The sequence below is a fragment of the Mesoplodon mirus genome (genome assembly GCF_964341445.2).
Source record: "Mesoplodon mirus genome assembly, chromosome: 15".
NCBI lineage: Eukaryota > Metazoa > Chordata > Mammalia > Artiodactyla > Ziphiidae > Mesoplodon > Mesoplodon mirus.
Genome location: NC_138991.1, coordinates 17836994 through 17857825, shown reverse-complemented (window position 1 = coordinate 17857825; position 20832 = coordinate 17836994). Strand labels below are relative to the sequence as shown.

Sequence of the window (20832 nt, the reverse complement as noted above, 5' to 3'; positions counted from 1 at the left end):
GTAAAAGAATGAAATTAGAACACTCCCTAACACCATACACAAAAATAAACTCAAAATGGATTAAAGATCTAAATGTAAGGCCAGACACCATCAAACTCTTAGAGGAAAACATAGGCAGAACACTCTATGACATAAATCACAGCAAGATCCTTTTTGACCCACCTCCTAGAGGAATGGAAATAAAACCAAAAATAAACAAATGGGACCTAATGAAACTTCAAAGCTTTTGCACAGCAAAGGAAACCATAAAAAAGACGAAAAGACAACCCTCAGAATGGGAGAAAATATTTGTAAATGAAGCAACTGACAAAGGATTAATCTCCAAAATTTACAAGCAACTCATGTGGCTCAATATTAAAAAACCAAACAGCCCAATCCAAAAATGGGCAGAAGACCTAAATAGACATTTCTCCAAAGAAGATATACAGACTGCCAACAGACACAGGAAAGAATGCTCAACATCATTAATCATTAGAGAAAGGCAAATCAAAACTACAATGAGATTATCGTCTCACACCAGTCAGAATGGCCATCATCAAAAAATCTACAAACAATAAATGCTGGAGAGGGTGTAGAGAAAAGGGAACCCTCTTGCACTGTTGGTGGGAATGTAAATTGATACAGCTACTATGGAGAACAGTATGGACGTTCCTTAAAAAACTAAAAATAGAACTACAATACGACCCAGAAATCCCACTACTGGGCATATACCCTGAGAAAACCATAATTCAAAAAGAGTCATGTACCAAAATGTTCATTGTAGCTCTATTTACAATAGCCAGGACATGAAAGCAACCGAAGTGTCCATCAACAGATGAATGGATAAAGAAGATGTGGCATATATACATATATACAATGGAATATTATACAATGGAATATATACAATGGAATATTACTCAGCCATAAAAAGGAATGAAACTGAGTTATTTGTAGTGAAGTGGATGGACCTAGAGACTGTCATACAGAGTGAAGTAAGTCAGAAGGAGAAAAACAAATACCGTATGCTAACACATATATATGGAGTCTAAAAAAAAAAAAAAAAAGGTCATGAAGAACCTAGGGGCAAGATGGGAATAAAGATGCAGAACTACTAGAGAATGGACTTGAGGATACGGGGAGGGGGAAGGGTAAGCTGGGACAAAGTGAGAGAGTTGCACGGACATAAATACACTACCAAACGTAAAACAGATAGCTAGTGGGAAGTAGCCACGCAGCACAGGGAGATAAGCTCGGTGCTTTTTGACCACCTAGAGGGGTGGGATAGGGAGCGTGGGAGGGAGGGAGATGCAAGAGCGAACAGATATGGGGACATATGTATAACTGATTCACTTTGATATAAAGCAGAAACTAACACACCACTGTAAAGCAATTATACTGTAATAAAGATGCTAAAAAATTAAAAAAAAAAGAGTGGATGAAAAAGCAGGCCTAGATAGAGACTTGAGGGTCTGTAGTATTTAGTGAGTGTGAAGAGGAAGATAAGCCTGCATAGGAGACAGAGGAGTGGCCAGACACGTAAGAAAATACCCGGGAGAGTGTAGTGTCCCAGAGCCAGGGAAAGACAGTGTTTCAAGGGAAGGAGTAATCAGCTGTGTCAAATGCTACTCCTAGGATAGAATCAAGCTCCCTACCCAAAGGAAAGTGAAGATCTTGGATTAGTATTAGAAAACCTTTCCCAAGTAAATTGCAAGATGTTCCTAAACAGAAGAACTTTCAGTGATCACCGTGAATCAACAGTGGAACACACTGGAGGGTCACAGAGGAACATCCTAGACATTCAGAGAGGCCATCTGAAAGGCCACAGCCCAGCAGTTTAGACACATTCCATGAGTTCAGCAAACAGGCATCCCAGCTGAAATCCCAGACCCTGTACAGTGAGGTTATTAGGAAGAGCCAGGCTTGGTTGGTCCAACTAGACTCCAGATATAGGGATTGCCCTGGGACGTGGTAAATTCTACTTGTACTTCAGCATCCTTTTAAGGGCATTGGCTCTAGCCATGAGAGATGTGTGCCTCTGTTCCTAACGGAAGTGTGCTGACAGTGTTCAAAGGTGACACAGGTGTTGAGGAACTGGCTCTGGGACCAAAGGCCAGATAGCACTGATGTGTGGCTCCTACGTCGGAGAGGAAGAAGAGAGGGGCAGAGACAGATGGGCTAGTCTTGCTCCTGCTGCAGAGTCAGGAGCTTGTCCATGGGGCTCATGTCGTAAGTGCAAATGAGAACCTTCAACAGGACTTACAGGGAAGCACATCAGGGCTCGCTAATGATGGGGCCTCCTAGCAATGCACCCAGCTCTTTCAGGCAGCACCTGATGAGCACCTCATCAAACAGAAGCTCAATTACTACTACTTTTTAAAATTTAGCCTAAACGTATCAATGCATTACTGAGTGCCAAAAAATGTGCTAATAAGCCCTTTTCACATATGAAGTCATTTAATCCTCACAAAACTTGACACCGAAGATGCTAGTTTTATTTTTCCTTTTATGTAGATTAGGAAACTTCACAAATGGGTAAAGTGACTTGTCCAAAGCCATATAACTGGTGAGCTGGGATTCTGTGTGCAAGGCTCACCCGCTTATCATTACAATGAACTGTCCTTGATGGAGCTACTGTTAAGGAAATGCCAGCCCTGGGTCCACCTAGAGAGTTGGCCATCTGACTGGAAATCCAAGGGGTCTGGAAGCCCATTAGTAATATGGTAACTGCATTACTCTTGCCCTAAACCCACCCTTTTCATGAGAGTTAAACATAGTATCAGTCCCCGGTCCCTAAAAAGCTCTGTCTCTGGCCCTGGGCGACTTCTGTCTACTAAGCAGGAACTAGAAGTCTGATAATGGAGAGAAAGGGGGGGATTTGCATGCTTCCTCTTCATCTCTGCCCTCCACTGGGAGCCAACCTAAGAACGGTCCAAATAAATCAGAATTAGTGAGTAGGCACCAGGTGGTACATTTATCCATTTGGAGTAGCTTCAAGGCTCTATCCGAGTCCCCTGTGTGATGCAGTCATCAAAAATAATCTTGTGAACTCAGTCTGTACTGACAGGAGACTGCTGTTTCCAATACGAGGTTGCATGCCCAGCCTTATACCCCAGCCAGCTGTGCCTTCCATGCTCTGAGTACTCCCAAAGGTTGAGACAGTTCTCTCAAAGCAGCTGCTGCTGCCCCCTGCCCTTGACTCTTGGCATGAAAGCTACGGTGGCTTGGAATCTAGTCCCCTCCTAGCTCCAGCCCAGAGTGCACATCTGGCTTTCCAGGTGCTACCTATCAACTGTTGCATATGGAAACCTGGCATCCAAGGCAGGGCTCTTAGTCTGTTGAAGCCTGCCTCTCTTCCTCAATATATGGGGGCCCAGGTACCATGTTCCCCCCTCAACCCCCAGCCTCCTCCTATGGTACCAGACAACCATCCCAGTTTATATTCCCCAGGGACTTCTGAGACCCAATAAGGACAATGCTTCTCTGTTCTTCTCTGCACTAGTCAGACCACTCTGGTGAGGCTTGTTCATGTGTGGACTCCAACCCCTGAGAGGACCTTCAGGGTGAAGACAGGCCAAGAGGCTTGCCACTCAAAGTGTGGTCCAATGACCAGAAGCATCAACATCATCTGGGAACTTATTACAAATGCAGACTCTCGGTCTCCACACCAGTTCTGCTGAATCAGCTCCTGTATTTTACAAGGTCTCTAGGTGATTCTGGTGCACATGAAAATCCAGACATCATTGACTTTGGAGGAGTGGCAGTCAGAATCCGGAATTTTTTTGGCCTAGAGAAGGGAAGATTCATATGAGACTGAATTCTTGCCTTAAAAGTGTTGAAAGGCCATTGTGGAAGATGGAATAGGTTTGGTCCCTTTAATTTTAAAGAACAGAGCTAATACAAACCAGTAGGAGTGACAAGAGTAGATTAGGGGCCAACACAAGGAAAGGTTTTAATGTGGAAATGCCACCCAGATGAGGCTAAAGCCCAGCCCTTTTTGATACAGCGTTATGATGTCACGAGCAGCACGAAACCAGTCGTGGTTTCCAAGTCCTATTTCAGACTGCCCACTCTGTCTCCACCTGTTCTTACCTCCTGGGCTTCCTGGATGCTTAACCAAGCCTTCAATGCCTCACTTTCATGAGATGCTGACCTCTCTTCTCTGCTTACTGACCCCACCTTCCACCTCAGCCCAGCATCCCTTTATTACAGTGATACCCATGCTGTGAGTGAGAGAAATTCTCCCTGTCATCCTTAGATCCATGGGACTCCAGTGGGGCTCTACCCCCCAAACCCCCAAGTTACCCACAACGGCAGGAGAATGTGTCAACAACAATGAAATGCACTGTCTGGGCACTCACTGTGCTCCCCAGCAAGCAGAAGGGACTACGTGACCTCTTACACCCCTTTTGATGATGAGATGCTATGGTTGTATGAGACTGGTCAAAAGCAATGGGTTTCAAATTAGAAATATATGAGCTTGCACCCAGACTCCACCCCTAACTAGCTGTGTGACCTTGATCAAAGCTGTTAACCACAATGTGATATGATATCCTCATTTGTACAATAGGGAGTAACTGACACGTTCACAGGGCTTTCCTAGGGATCCAATGTAAAAACGGAGGTAAAAACGCTTAATAAACTCTGAGAATCTGCTCACATATGTGGCGTCATGATGGCACGACCTTGGCACTGGTTCCAGGCGGTAGCAGGGTCTCTTGTGTCTGTCAAATGCGGGTGCACCGTGGGTGCTGCCTCCTGGCAACCTGCTGCCCAGGTTCACCCACACTTTAGGATGAAGGCAGGCAGAGACCCCAGAGTGATGCACTTGTCTTTCCTCCTATAGGCAAGGCCGGTATCAGGCTTCCGTCTGGATGCCTTAATGGCAGCAATAACATAATTTGGCAACAAGGGATTAATAATTCTTCCTCAAAGTGCTCTCACTGGCTACAACCCTAATTCTATAGCGTTACTTCAGAGAATTTCCCCTGTAAAGATAACGGAGCAAAAATAGAAGTTGCAGATAAAGAACATCTAATTGTAACTGTTAAAACCAAGCAAATCCCAGCGGCCGCATAACCCATGCTGGTGATCATTGCTGATGACAAAGAAAGGAAGGTGGCTCTCGGGGACACAATTCCTAAAAGCTACAGTCTTTCAAACACACAGTTGCCTCTTAGCTATCCAAGGGCATTTATCCCCACATCTACTGTGCTGGCAGTTTACGCCCATCTATTTAATGACTTCTTTTGTTGAAGAGTTTTTCCGTCTTTACTTTGGCTTTACATGCGCCTGGCACCCAGTAGAGAAAACCTCTGAAATCCTGACTCTGAGCTGCTACCTCTATGCCAGTGAAGGTTTTTTTTTTTTTTTTTTTTTTTTTTTTTTGCGGTACGCGGGCCTCTCACTGCTGTGGCCTCTCCCACTGCGGAGCACAGGCTCCGGATGCGCAGGCTCAGCGGCCATGGCTCACGGGCCCAGCCGCTCCACGGCATGTGGGATCTTCCCGGACCGGGCACGAACCCGCGTCCCCTGCGTCGGCAGATGGACTCTCAACCACTGCACCACCAGGGAAGCCCCCAGTGAAGGTTTTGAACATTGCAGGTATCTCTGATTATTGGGGAGTCTTGCCATGAGGAGGCACCAGGGAGAAGAGAAGGAAGCTGGGCAAGTCTCTGGCTCTTCTAAAGTCAGGTATGCATCATATCCCTTCTTGCTTTTCCTGGAAGTGAATTCTCAGAATGGTAGGCTATTTTTAAGATGGAATTGAAGTCCAAGATAGGAAAGAAGTTGGTAGGAAAGCATCTGGATACTTCATTAGATTCAAGCCTCCAGACTTTACAAATTGCATCCCAAGGCATTGAGGGCATTTGTAATTGTGATCATGAACGACTTTGGCAGTCTTTGAGGACTGAAACTATAGCGAACAGGAGGGGTGCAAGAAGCCTGGGGAGAAACAAATGCTGTTGTTGACCTTTTTTTTTAATGGAAAAATGTAGATTCCATATATTTCATACAAGGAAGTGTGATGTTGATACAGGAAAAAATATAGACTGGATGATTAAATCAGATTTTTTTCCTCACCATTTACTAAAGGAGGGACTCCATTACTAGCAGCCCAGGCTCCACATCAGTCAGCATCCAACCAGAAAAAGGGAAACTGTTCCAAACATTTAAAATGGAGCAAATTTACTAGAGAACTGGTACCCAGGGTTCAGGAGAGGACGGTGAGGCAATCCAGTGGGTAGCAACCTCAGGAGCCGTTACCCAGCCCAGACTAGAGAGACAAAGGTTCAACACAGCCTAGAGGTCGGGGCCACCCCACAGAAGCTGGAACTCCAGTAGACCTATGGGAGAACTGGAGCCACAGAGGGGACATGGTCACTGCCAAAGAAGGGGCCTGAGGTCAAGAGAGAGAAGGCTTCTCCTTCCTCTCATGCTACAATTCCTGTCTCCTATTGGCCACACCCAGACACCAGTTGCCATGGGGCCCAGGAAACACAGCCTACGGGGGTTACCTGCACAGCAGAGGGAAAGCAAGGGATGGATGTGAGGCCAAATGGGCCAAGGGCCAGCATGAGCTTCCGATGAACACATGATGCTAGGTGCACCTCACTGCCACTTTTGAGAGGTGTCTGGACTTGTAAATCAGGAGGAATGTCCAGTACTGTGTCTTCACTGCAACAAAATCAAGCCTAAGCTGCCGAAACTGTGACTGGCTTTCAGGACAGCCAGGTGTTAAACTGTATCCAGAAGATGGCAACAGCAGAGTCAGGATACCTGACCGCATGTGAAACAGCCATATTATTAATAATAGAGTTTAAACACATTTGGAGATTTTACTACAAGCCAGGCTGCCATGTTAAGCCCTTCCCATATGCTATCCCTTTTAATCCTCACTACAACCCTACAAAGCAGGTTCTATAATTATACCCATTTCAGAGATGGAGAGACTGAGGCTCATAGAGACTAAATAACAGAAGCAAGTGGCAGAGATGGGGTTTGAACCCCAGCAGTCTGGTACAGAGTTTATTCTCTTTAAACCACTATACTATTCTGCCACTTCTTCAATAAATAGGGGAAGGGATTGTTCAACAAAGAAATGTGGTTGTCTTTCCTCAAAAATCTGGAAGAAAGAATCAGACTGGTTCTTTAGGGCATCCTTAGGGGATCTAGAATCTTACCTTGATCAGCCAGACTAAGGCGTCTTTGTATTTACGTCTGTACCTGCTGAGTTTGCCACCTGCTGTATCATGCAGTTCTATTTCATACCTGCTTTTCTTGAAGATTATCTCTCCTCATGCCCTCCCACCAATATATCACATTCTAATACCTAAGGGATTGATGAACATGTCATGTGAATCTTGTTATATGGGCCAAATTATACAGACTTTGCTCAAATGATATTTAAACTTGACCTTTTTAACTTAAGTTCCCTCATCCTTTTCACTTTCCTTGTACATCAACCACCATCTCCAAGCCCTTCATACATTGAGTTTAGTTTTATTATTAATCTCTGGGCTTTCTCTGTAATACCTTTCTTGATATTTAGCAATCAAGGCATCCCATATAATCCCACAGGGAGACAAACAAGCAAGCTCAAGTTTAGGCGACTGTTTTCTGTTTTATTTCCAAAACTCTTTCTTTGATCTCATGATGACTAATTTTTAAAAATTGTTGACTACCTCCCTGACACCTCAGAACAGTGCCTCCCTCACTAGATCTGGTTGATAATGGACGACTTGAGAAGGATAATTCCATCATTCTTCCAAGTGACATCACCTAGGATGTTTCTCAAGTAATAAGTAAATTGCCTCAATTCATCATATGACAGTAATTGCTTTTAGCCAAGATTTAACTTAAAATCAATGTCCAGTAGCTAGAAAACACTACAGAGACTCAGGTTCTTCAAAGATAGCTTTCTTTACCCTTGCTGGGGAAGACCATTTAACAAGTACTGAGTTAAGTGTAAAGTAGATACAGATTTCTAATATCCCAGACTCCCGCAACATTACCTAGCCAGTCCTAAGAGGTTGGAATTGACCTCATCACGACCTATACAACTAAAACTGCTAAATACTGCTGACAGAGTTGCCCCTTTTTTTCAGTCTTCAATGGAGGTTAGCACCCTGTGGATGGGAATAGCTTTAATGCTATTCACATTCACTGCACTCCGGCCAGTCAAATAAATTGTTCCTCAAATTCTGATTCTGCTTGGTTCCCTGCATCTCCCGGATCTGTGTTTCCAGCTGGACCTTGTTTTACATAGCAAATGCTCTGTGTAGGTCAAATTCTAACTAAGTCATGTTACAGACAGTAGGAAAGTGGCCATATGAGATCTTAGCGGTGCATCTCTTCTGGGTGCAAGTAAACTCCTTTATTCTAAGAATTTTTCATGCATTTGGAATTTAGCATAATAGACATATTTAAGAGCAGTCATGCCCGGCTGATGCCAGCTGTTGTCATTACTGACACATCCCTTGGAAGGCACGCCCTTTCAAGGCCTTCACTATCGGTGGGCTGAGAAGCCCTTTCTACTTGGTCACAGCTGCTCCCTCTTGTGCCCAGGGGAGGCCTGGAGCATGAGTGTTGGACCCTAGCTTGTGGCCAGACTAGGACCGTAAGCTCTGGCTAGTGTTGGGGGGAACCCTTCTAAGAAGCCAGAGGTGGGTTTACTTCGTAAACTGGCTTAGGTGTCAGGCCACAGTTAGGGTTAAAGACTGGGATGTGGCTGAAGTTGGAGTGAAATCTGAAGGAGTGATCAGGAGCCAGCCTGTGGCTGAGGTTTAGGCACATCTGTTGGTCAGTCGGCACCCATGGTGAGGGGTCAACGTATGCTTAGAGCTATGCTTGGACTTGGCCAGAAATAAAACTTTGCCCACAGCCACGGACGTGGGCAAAGCTACGTGACCTCCAAATGGACTACACCCATTCCCTTGGCCTCATTAGCACCCATTCAACCCTTGGCCACAGGGGGAAAGTCCTAGCTATTGCCTGATGTGAATGGTGCTGGGATTATAATGATTATAATGATAATGTGGGTACAGCCAGGTGCTGGGCATGCAAGGTGATTAGGAGACCACCCTGCTGTCTGAGAACTCACTATACGGTGGCGGAGACAAGTGTGCAAGCTGAACATCAAAGTTCCGTGTGAGGTCTGTACAGCGGAGTGTATGACTCTGCTCAGACTAAACTAGACTACAAGCTTGATTTCCATATGGCATCAGTGGTGTGGGACACACTGTGGACCACCCAGTGGCCTCCTCCCTCCCTTCCCCACCCTGGCTCCCTGTGATCCAGAAGAAGCCTGCCCCATGGATGAGGATGGAGAGGCCGAGTCAGTTCAGGGCCGACAGTGCCGGCTCCCTGCTTGCAGAACTTGTGTGTTGAGCCTGGAGCCCAGGGGGCTCAAAGTTGCTTAGCTGCGGGAGTGAGGGGCACCCAGGGCCTGCGCTGGGGATTAAGGATTTAGTCTGAAGAGCAGATGTGAGAGAGAACACACACTCTTTCGGAGGCCCGGCGGCAAAGTGATAGTCCCTTTAGACTTTCTCTGGCAGCCGCTGAGAGAGAGCAAATGGTCACACTGAATGGATTGTTAATTCTTCCTGCGGAGTTCAGAGCAGTCCTGGGCAGCTGTGGAACAAGGGAAGCCTTCACAGGCGCAGTCAATGTAGAGGCAGCACAAAAGCCTACCAGGGATGGCCTACAGGTCAAATGATGCCAGGACAATGGGAAACAGCCTGGTTGGTGAGGCAGAGGCCAAGGGCATGACCAGCAGCAGATGCTATAACGCTATTGAAATGCAGGAGGCAGATCACAGAGGGGAGGGTCAGGGCCACATGGGAGCCCCGCTGAGAGGCAACTGCAGAGTCCAGCCAACTCGGAGACTCCACAGCAGGGGCAGGGGGGCCAGAGGGATTCTCTGGGATGTTGGCTCTTGTTTGTGGCCGCCTTGAGGTCTGTTTGCTGTAAAGGCACGGCTCTGGAAGGTGGACCCCCGCCTGCTGCCTGATGCTCAGGATTTCCAAGCGCATTTCCAAGTGTATTAGTTTCCTAGGGTTGTAATAAATTACCACAACCTGGGTGGCTTAAACAACAGAAATTTAGAGTCTGGAAGTTTGAAATCAATGTGTCAGCAGGGCCATGCTCCCTCTGAGGCTGGGTAGAATCTTTCCTCGCCTCTCCTAGCTGCTGGCATCTGCTGGCAACCCTTGGCACTCCTTGGCCTGTAGATGCGTCACTCCAGTCTCCGCCTCTGTTGTCACATAGGTTCTCCTTGTGTGTCTCTGTCTTCACCTGATGTTTTCCTTTTCTTGTAAGGACACCAGTCATATTGGATTTGGGTCCACCTTCATGACTTCATCTTAACTAATTATATCTGCCAAGACCTTCTTTCTAAATAAAATCACCTTCACAGGAACTGGGGGTTGGTTCTCCTTCAACACACCTTTTGTGAGGGACACAATTCAACCCATAACCCCAGATTACGCTGAGTCATGATTCAAGCAGCCTGGGAAGGGGCTGCAAATGGGAGGGAGGTCTTAGCATTTCACTAAGTAAATTCAAACACGGATGGGGTCAAACGGAGAGCACACAGTAAGAGGGATGGGAAACTCCTGCTTGCTCATGGGCTGAGCGGAACAGGAGGCTTCTGGAAGGACAGTAGGTCCTGGCTTTATTTGTCTGAACAGCACAGCAGGATGTACCAGGGGCCAAGGTGTCCCTTAGGCTCTTACTCAGAAACATAGTCCAATTCATTCCAACTGATTTCGGCCAAAGTGATCCCCTAAGGGGTGACCATGGTACCTGCCACAAAGGGGCAGGAATGGGGAGGGGAAGAGAAGATTTGACCAGCCGGGGCAGCTCTGCCCAGATCATACGTCTGGAATATGCAGCTTACAGTAAGTCTCAGGGTGCCTGGAAAGGAGAGAAGACTTGTGGGAGGGAGAGAGAGAAATCTATAGCAGGGATTAGTGAAGGCATGAGCAGGATCAGAGAGAACACACAGCACAGAATTCAGATTAGTGCAACGCAGCTGAGAGAGGGTAATAAAACCAGCAGTGGGAGCCGCATCGATTGCTGAGATTCCAGCCAAATCCACCATGAACATGTTTTCCTTCTTCCAGCCTTTGCCCCTTGGCTTTTGAAAGCAGAAACACTGAATCACCGTGTTCTGTACTAAAAGCCGATCTACACCCCTCCCCAAAGGATGGATAGAAAAGCAGCTCTGCTATTAGCAGATGATAGAGGGAAAAAGCTGAGGTCCAGAATGTCTGAAGGGTCGGTTCTCGCTCGCACGGACACAGCGTCTGGGGACAGGTCTCTCTGGGACACCCACGATTCCTGTCCCCAGCGTGACCTCTCCTGGGTCAGCACCATGCGGGTCCAGGCTGGGTACTGGGCTCAGCAGGGTTGGACCAGTGGATTTGGGGGAATCCTATTCAAAGACTCCAGAGAATCAGTCTCTAGGAAGCTGGGCAGATGGGGCTGCATGGAGTTCAAATACTGGACTGAAAACCAGTGCTCAGTGACTCACAATAAACCTAACAAAATGGTAGATGGGGGGCTTGAAGCGTCACAGGGTGGAGGCCGAAGGTAGGGTGGGGTGGTGTGCCATGCCTGGCACACACTCTACCTGCTCATTTATTAGTCCACGTGTGCATGGGGCCAGGTAAATGACTACTATATATGTGCTGGGCAGAGGGAAAAAGGTGACAGAAACCAGACAGTTCCAAGACAAGAGCCTGTAATGAGAATGCGTGCCCTGTTGGAGAGGAAGCCCACTCAGGGCTGAGGGGGGGGTGTCCTCAGTGCCCACTGGCCTGGCCGGTTGACCATCTTCTTTAGGTGCAGCCTGAGACAGTGGGGATCTGGGAAGGCTTTGCAGAGATCACGCTGTCTGAATTTGATTCCAGGGGGTGAGTAAGGCAGACCATGCAGGGAGATCATCCAGCAAAGGGAGCAGAGTGTGATAAGGCAGGTCCTATGTAGGTAACCAGTGTGAGTATGGCACCGGGCACCAAGGAGGAAATAGAGGTGGGGAGATGGGGAAGGGTCAGCGACTAGACAGCGAAGGGCTTTTGATTCAGGCTAATTGTCCCCGAGCACAAAGGGAGCCTTGGAAGCATCTTCATCAGGATCAGACTCTTATTTCGGGGTGATCGCTTGTCTTCTGTGGCGCGTACGTCGGAAAGGACCAGCGTGATGATAGGGAGACCGCTTTGGAAGCTGTTACACTAATCTGATGGAGACTTTATGAATCTCAAACATGAGTCGCGGCAGTGAGCAAGAAGGGAGAGGTGCAAGAGAGATTTCGGAGGCGATATCGGACAGACCTGACGACTAACTGAAAATTAAAGATGGGGAGAGAGAGGTCAAGGATGACGCTGGGTTTCTGAATCTGAATTTAATGGCAGTTTGGATAGCAGAATGGAGACTGATTTCTCCTTGGTCTAAGGAGAAATATCCCAAGAGAGAAAAAGGTGCAGTGAGAGCCTCAGGCTCCTATATGCTCCTTGCTTGGATGCTTGCTTTATAGGAAGCACAGACATTCACATGCTACAGGAGAACACTCTACAGGGGATAGGGCACCCCAGCAAGATGCCTTCCTCTTCTGCATTGTCTTTTGAGTCCATTGGGAGAGCGGTAGCAGAAGCTGGCAGTCAGAATGATGTTCCAAGACCCTGGTGTCTGTCAGGCTGTGAACACCTGCTGTAAGACTATTGACAAAGGTGACACTCTGGTGCACTTGACTGAGGACTCGACTCCTTCCCTGCTTCATAGAGTCTGCCTGCAGCCACTTGAGCAGCCAAACGGAAAAGCTGAGGAGGTTCTGCGGTGACCACCTGGCTCCTGATCGCCACCTGCCTCCCTGACCTCCAGCTGTTCTTCAGGTATTCCGCCCCTATTCTGCAGGTGCAGCCCCAGACTGTGCTCTGGGACCAACTGAAGCCTCCGTCAAGGGGAACTGGAGGATGCCCAGGTCTAAGGGACTTCAGCATTGTGCTGCCTCACTCTCCATCCTGCTCTTGCTTTGGGCCATCTCTGCAGCTGGGGTTGCTGCGCTGCTGTGTCCAGCCTCCCACCTTGTATGTCCCAATTCCCTAGTGAGCCCTGGTTTGTGAATCCTGCTTGGCACTTTAGGTGCCTCAGGCCTGGGGCTCTGGTGGGTTCTTACCTCTCACCCCCATCCTCTGTGATTCTCAGGCTGGGCCATAGTTCTGGCCCGGCCACCTGCCTGAATGTCACCACTAGCCAGATTCTCTGTTTCCCTCCTCTCTGGACCTCAGTTTCCTCACCTGTAAAATGGGTTTAGGATAATAATGACAGCACAAGTCTAAGCACTTAAAGTTTATTTCTCACGTATTCCTCTCAACAACTAGCAATTATTAGTGTCCCCATTTTGCAGACAAGGAAATGGGGCAAACTGTGTAATCTCTCTGAGGCTCAAAGTCCCACAGCTAGTATATGATACAGTTTTTGAGGCACAGTCCTGGATCATGGTAGTTCTCGGTCCCAGGCATGTAATGGGTGCTCACTAATATTGGCCATGGGTATACAGCATAGCGGGTAAGATTACAGACTTTCCAGAGATCTAGGTTCAAATCCCGTTTCATCATTTCCGAGTTGTGTGATTTTCAGTCACCAGAGCCTCAGATTTCTTATCTATAAAATACAGTTTCCTTATCTATAAAATGAGAATGCTAATGGTACCCTACATGGTAGAGTTGTTGAGAAGTTTCAGTACATTAATAACATGAAACCCTCAGCACATTCCACGGGACGTAAGAAGGATGTAACACATATTTACTATTTTATTGTTCTTTTCATCATCATGTTGAACACCCCTGGTGCCACTGTCCCCCAGAGCTGCCACCTCTCTCCAGCCAGCCTGGCAGGCTGCGCTCCCACTGCCTGTCGTCCACTTCTCTCCACCAAGCACAGCCCCATCATGGTGGGTGTACAGGTTTAAGTCTTTTCCAGAGAGCTTCATCTGGTCCTCCTGCCTCTAGCTCCTCTTCTCACACCATCCATCAACCCCTGCCAGAGGGCAGAACCTCCCTGGGAGGGTCGCTCACTCCCCAGGATGTCCAAGCCTGCCAGGGGCACCAGGCATCCTGCTGGGCCTTCCCTAAGGCTGCCGTGCTGCTTCCCCACCATCTGCTCTCAGCCACACAGCCTTGCCCCAAAGGCTCAAACTCTTTCTACCTGGATCCAAGATTTACAAGACATCCCTGGGAAAGTTGCTTTAGAGGCAGTTAGCTGCAAAGCAGTCCCAGAGAGCATATTATGGCCTGAATCCTGTCACTGTGGCAAGGCCTTGATTTAAAGAATTGCCAGGAAAATAACAATAGAGAGTTTTAACATGAAGTGCAAAGGAGGGAATGATAGAGTGGAGTTGTACCTGGCACCCTCTCAAGCCAGGAGCCCTGCTGGAAATGCATCTACTTTGTCTGCTGACCCTGGTCATGACTGAGCCTGGCAGGGCAGGGACTCATCCTTACTACATCATAGATAAGGAAACCAAGGCTCAGAAAGGCTGAGTGATTTGCCAACGTTCCCCAGTTTTAAGGAACGGAGTTTGGGCTCCACATGAGGGCTTGTCCCAAAACCCTCCTCCCCAGGGAGAATGGACAATGGGCACTCAGCATGGGCAAGGCAGTGACTATGGGCCAGCCTGCGGGTTCAGACCAGAGCAGGGCTTCCTGGCTGACTTTCGGTGTATCCATTCTAGCCTCCAAATTGGGGGCTGCCAGTCTCCTACTGGGCTCAGTCTCCCAGAGCGCCCCCTGGAGGCCTGGCCAAGCTACTGCAGGGGCTAGAAAAGCACTCTTTCAGTGATGGTGGGTCTGGGGTCCACCTGGTCCTTCAGCTGAAATGTTAAATAACTAGTCATCTGTTCACTGCAGCCTCAAGTCATCCCACTACAGAAAAACACGCAACCCTGACCATAAGAGGTTTTACCTTATTTTTTTCGATGGAAGCATCCCTGGCCTCTACCCACTACATGCCAGTAACACCTCATACCCAGTTGTGACAACCAAATACATTTCCAGATATTGTTGAATGTCGCCTGGGGGTGTGTCTAAATGGAATAAAAAGAACTGGACATTTACTGACCCTCTGCACTCTGTGCATCTACGCTTCTGTCTACCAACTAGGCTCACAGATGGTCAAGCCATTTTGTTGGGTTTTTTTAATTTTTAAAAATTGAAGTATAGTTGATTTACAATGTTGTGTTAGTTTCTGGTGTAGAGCAAAGTGATTCAGTTTTATATCAATATATATATTCTTTTTTCAGATTCTTTTCCATTATAGGTCATTACAAGATACTGAATATAGTTCTCTATGCTATATAATAGCACCTTGTTGTTTATCTGTTTTATATACAGTAGTTTGTATCTGCTAATCCTAAATTCCTAATTACCTCTACATCTGTGCTGTCCAAGATGACAGCCACTAAGCCACACGTGGTTACTGAGCACTTGAAATGCGTCTAGTGTGAAGGAGGAACTGAATTTTAAAATTTATCTCCACTTATTTAAATTTTAACATGGGAACACTGTAAAGTATATTTTGTTAAACACAATGTTTATCTTTTTAGGATAATACTTCATTATTAACTGTTTAAAATGTAGAATCTGAATTGCAAAGTGCTGTAAGTATAAAATTCACACCAGATTTCAAAGACTTAGTGCTAAAAAAAAATAATGCAACATATCTTTCATTAGTAATTTTAAAATAATGATTACATGTTAAAATGATAATATTTTGTAGACATTGGGTTAAGTAAAATTTATTAAAATGAATCTCACCTGTTACTTTTTACTTTAATGTGACTAAAAAATTTCAAAATACATACATGGCTGAGATGCTATATGTACTGAACACAGTGCAACTCTGGAGGTTTTCAACAGGGGGTGCTTTTGCCCCCCAGGGGATATCTGGCTGTGTCAGGAGATGTACTTGCTGTCCTAGTTGGGGAATCAAGTGCTCCTGGCATCTAATGGGTTTAGGGATTTGCTAAACATCCTACAATGCATAGGACAGCCTCCCACAACTAAGACTTATCTGTCCCCAAATGTCACTAGTGCTGAGGTTGAGAAACCCTACCCTAGAGTGTGAATTCCTTGAAGGAAAAGCCAGTAAGTCAGGAAGACCTGAAGAACTAATCGGAATTATCACACACAGTTCTCACCGTTAATGATGGACAGGGGTGTTGGTAACCTTGCTTCTCCTGATGAAGAGAATGAAGCCCACACTAGAGCAATGACTTGCAAATAAGTGGCTGAGCTGAGACTTGCACACAGCCTCCACTCACTCTGAAAGCCAGCCTGCCCCCTTGCTCCACAACTGGCTTCCACAGTCCTCTGAGTTGGTGCTGATGTGAAGAGGCTGCTTGTATTCACAGTCTAATGTCTCCATTACTCAGACCCGGGTAGTTATTATTCACATCAGCCGTTATTGCTACCAGGGGACGAACATTAACAAAAACGCCCTTGGAAAGGGACAGCCTGCTCGAAATACTTGCGGGCACCTCACCCATCAAATGAGGCTGAGAAAGGCGTGGAAATAATGCAACACAATGAAATAAACCTGTCAGAGAGGGAGCGTTCAGATGCCTCAGAAGGCAAGAGGTAAAACAAATGTGCCTGATATGGGATTGACTCTGTTTAAAGAAAACATTACAGGACTGCGGACTTGAAGAGAGCCCGGAGAACAATGGCCCAGCAGGAACGGAGCTGCTTGCACCCTCCAGAGAAGCCCTGTTTCCTTGGTACACTGGGTGTGGGCATGTGGTAGGAACCACTCTCTTCTCAACATCACCGTGCGTCCGTCCGCAACTGCCGTCTCCTTTGGGGTGAGAGTGAGGCTGGGGGCCTTTGATGGGATGGGGTAGGAGCCTGACATTCGATGAAGGCCTGGAGAGCAGGGTACTCTCTAGGGTCACCTAATGTAATCTTGGGTATGACTCTGCAGTAGGTGTGACGATTCATTTTGCAGGTGAAACAAAGGCTGTGCAACTTACTTGAGGTCATATAACTAGGGAGTGGCTGAGATGACATTCCTAGGGTGTTGATGGTGACATGCTGGGCTATGGGGCTTGATGGCAGGCACAAAGGCGGGCACAGAACTTGGCTGTCGTGAATGCTGTGAAGGCTCTGCTCAGATCTCCTTTCCTGGGCTGGTGCGCTCATCCCCAGCTGGGGGGGGGGGCGGTGCTGGCTGCTAAAAGCTCAGAGCCACCTCCTTCCCTGCAGAACTGCCATAAGGCAAAGTGAAGTCGCCTCGCCAGGACACGCGCAATGGCTGAACGGACACAGCGGCACAAATGCTGGCCCCCTGCCTCAAAGTGGGGACACGCCGGTGATACAGTCCACATGCCAGAGCCCCCGTGGGCTCAGCTGACACAGTCTCCACACCCTCCCTTGGCTTCTTCGACGGCCCTATCCCATCTCCCTCACTTTCTTTCTTCTGAGAATACTCATCAGTGAATAATTTGCACAAGAATCCCCGTCTCAGGCTCTGTGTCTGGGAAACCCAGCCTAAGACAATCATGAGCAGTGAAGTTTCTGAGTCTGGGAAAGGGAGTGAACAGAAGTGGACCAGGAGGTCCTGGATGGCTGGACTCATGTCATCCTTGCATGATGTATCCCCTTTCCCACTATGACACACTGACCAGTCAGGGACTAGCAGAGAGGAGGCCGCTGTCTGAGCAAGAACTTTGAGAGAGGTGCCAGTTAAAGATCTGAAATCTCTAAGAAACCTCCACTGACCAGGAAGGACCCCTGCAGTAGAGATCTCTATGTCAGCAGGGTCTCTTCTGTCTCTGGGGCTCCATGATGGACATCAGCCTCTGATGGATTCTGCATCCCAATCTTTGAAGAGCAGCGGAAGTTTATATGAAATGAGATTGAAATACAGTGTGCTACAGGGAAGGGGCTGGTATTTGCTTCAAATAAATACCTACACTATTTATTTAGACTGGGTGTTCCCATAGCATCCTTTTTCATATTCATTAACTTGTTTCATCTCAGGATACAGCTGCAGAAGACTCTGCATGTGCAAAGTCTGTAAGAAAACGGTGCTCCCTAAGAGGGAAGCATTATTACTCTTACTTAACAGATACGAGAGGTGGGGATCATCATACTGAAGTGACCCGTCCAAGACGAATGGCAGACGGTGGGGGGGGCGGGTCATGGCCAGATCTAAGCACAGATAAGGTAGGTCAATTTTCCCCCAACCTCAGACCACAGCTCAGCTGTCACTTCCCCTAGGAATCATTCTCTGAGCTCCAGGTATGTTTGTTGGTTTATTCTGAACACCACACATCTCTTCTTTGTAGCGTGACTCAGAGTTGCAGTTGTCCCTTTACTTGTGTAGTTTTTTTTTTTTTTTTTTTGGACTAATGGCTCTTTCCCCTCCCCCAAAGGTATAGGAATAGGTTTTCTTTTGCTCATCACTATATAACCTCAACGCTTAGAGCAGTGCCTGGCACATAGTAGGTACTTTGTATGCATTAGTAGAATGGGTGAATGGATGAATAGATGGATGGATGGATAAAGGGAGGGAGGGAGGGATGGAAGGATGGGGGTGTGGAAGGATGGCTGGGTGGGTGGGTGGATGTGTGGGTGGGATGGAGGGACTGCCAGTTCCTCTCGGGTGCACCTGGCCTGCAGGGACCACTGAGCACAGGCTGCTCTCACTCCCCTCCCCCCCCCGCCCAGGGCTCTGGTGATCACCTGTGGTGAGAAGGCAGAGTGGAGTCCCCGGGGTCACCTGGGCGCTGCCCATTGGTGCTGACCACAAGGAAGCCAGTCCCCAGGCAGCATGCAGAAGAGAAGGAGAGAAAGAAACACACATGAACACGTGCAGCACGGTGAACAAAACTGCAATTCTCGTGGCTCTGAAGAGCTCACACTAACCAGCAAAAGAACATCATGATCTAACAAAACAGGGCCTGAAATAGATTTTTTTAATGAAATAAGAATAAGAGTCACCATTTATCAAGCACCCACGACATGCCAGGGACTCTGCCAGGTACTTCACAAACAATGTTTCTAAGACTTAGAACAACCCAGAAAGGTCAGTATTATTATAAACGAACCCATCGCCTTTCCACCCAGACACCTTCTCCCCGTCTTCCCTTTCTTAGTAAATGGCGCCACCATCCATGTAGCCACGCCGTCTACAAGCTTGGGAGTCATCCTTTACCTCCTTTTCACTGACCTCCCACTTCTGATCACTTGGCATGCCTTCTTTTTTTTTTTTTTTTTTTTTTTTGTGGTACGCAGGCCTCTCACTGCTGTGGCCTCTCCCGTTGCGGAGCACAGGCTCCGGACGTGCAGGCCCAGCGGCCATGGCTCACGGGCCCAGCCGCTCCGCGGCATGTGGGATCTTCCCGGACTGGGGCACGAACCCGTGTCCCCTGCATCGGCAGGCGGACTCTCAACCACTGCGCCACCAGGGAAGCCCGGCACGCCTTCTTAATTCTACTCCAGAAAAGGTATTGAAGCTGCCCCCTTTTCTCCAATTTCATCTCCACTCCGTTCAAGCCGTCCTCCTGGTTTACCTGGGTTATTAAAGCAGCCCCTGCTGGTCCTCCCACCTCCAGTTCTGTCCCCTTCAGTCCATTCTCCGTCCTTCAGTCGAAACGCATCAGTGACCCTGCTGTGCTCCAGGTCAACTTCAACCTCCTCAACCCAGTTCACAGACCGTCAGTGATGAGTTCCCTGCCTGCCCCTCCAGCCTCTCTCCACTCCCACCACCGCACTCTGTGCTCTGCCCCGAGCACAATAAACTCCTTTCCCTCATCAACCCCGCCCCCCGGCCCACCTTCTTGTCGGCAGGCCTTACTTAGGCTGGTCACTTGGTGTGGAAATACCCGCTTCCTGCCTCTTCACCTGGATGACGACTGTTCATCCTCCAGGTGTCGGTTCAGAGATCCTCCGCTCTGGGAGACCCAGCATACATGGGTCAGAAGCCCTTCTTCTGTCTTCCCAGAACACCCTGGACTTCCCTTCTCCAAGCAATAACCTCACTGTATTTTAAGTGGCGGCCACCCCCGCAAGTCTGAGTCTCCTTGAAATCAGTCACTGTCATTTACTCGTCATTCACTAGTGTCCTGCTGTGGCACTGGGCTGGAGCTGGCACAGTAGGTACTCAGGGTATATCTGTTGAATAAATGAATGAAGGAAGGATGAATCAGAACATTGATACAACTTGCTCAAGGTCACAGAACTGTGACTGGCAGAGGCAGTATTCAGATCCCGGTTTGTATGACGTCAGTGTTCTGATCTTTAGAACCCACTACTTTCCTCTCGAAAGAAACTGAATCAAAAAGCAGGAAGGTGTCCTAGGCCCCGTCAAAGCCTGCATGTTCCTCTAGTGATTCATCAACAAAATTGTATAAAGTCCTTATACAAAATGGAGAGAGGGGTAGGACATCCCAGACCAACTGATAAACAGGAAATACGTAATTTCAAAAATTCACACAAATGGCAAACTTTACCAACAGCTGTGAAACCACCAGTCAACAGTAATCATACTCCTCCTCCCTCAAAGGCATGGGGAACTTCACCATTTCCAAACCATGTTCTAGTTTTATAGAAAACTACTATAGCTGGTAGGCCCAATCTGGCCACCCACTGTTTTCTGTGTGCCCACTGGTGAAGATGCTTTTTACACTTTTTAATGGCTGGGAAAAAAAATAAAAAAGAAGAGTAATATTTTGTGACACATGAAAAGTATATAAAATTCAAATTCCAGTGTCCATAAATAAAATTTTATTGGGACACAGCCATACTCGCTTTACATGCATTATCTATGGCTGCTTTTGTGCTACCATGACAAAGT

General features: G+C 47.5%; 1 protein-coding gene across 1 annotated transcript in view; it reads right to left on the bottom strand.

The window, feature by feature from the left end:
• Positions 1 to 20832, bottom strand: part of PTPRT (protein tyrosine phosphatase receptor type T) — a gene marked incomplete at both ends in the record, with an annotated part of 1080119 nt that overhangs the window by 179714 nt on the left and 879573 nt on the right. Inside the window, 1 exon segment of the mRNA XM_082644817.1 lies at positions 18720 to 18776. Coding sequence (XP_082500943.1) covers positions 18720 to 18776 — 57 coding nt within the window.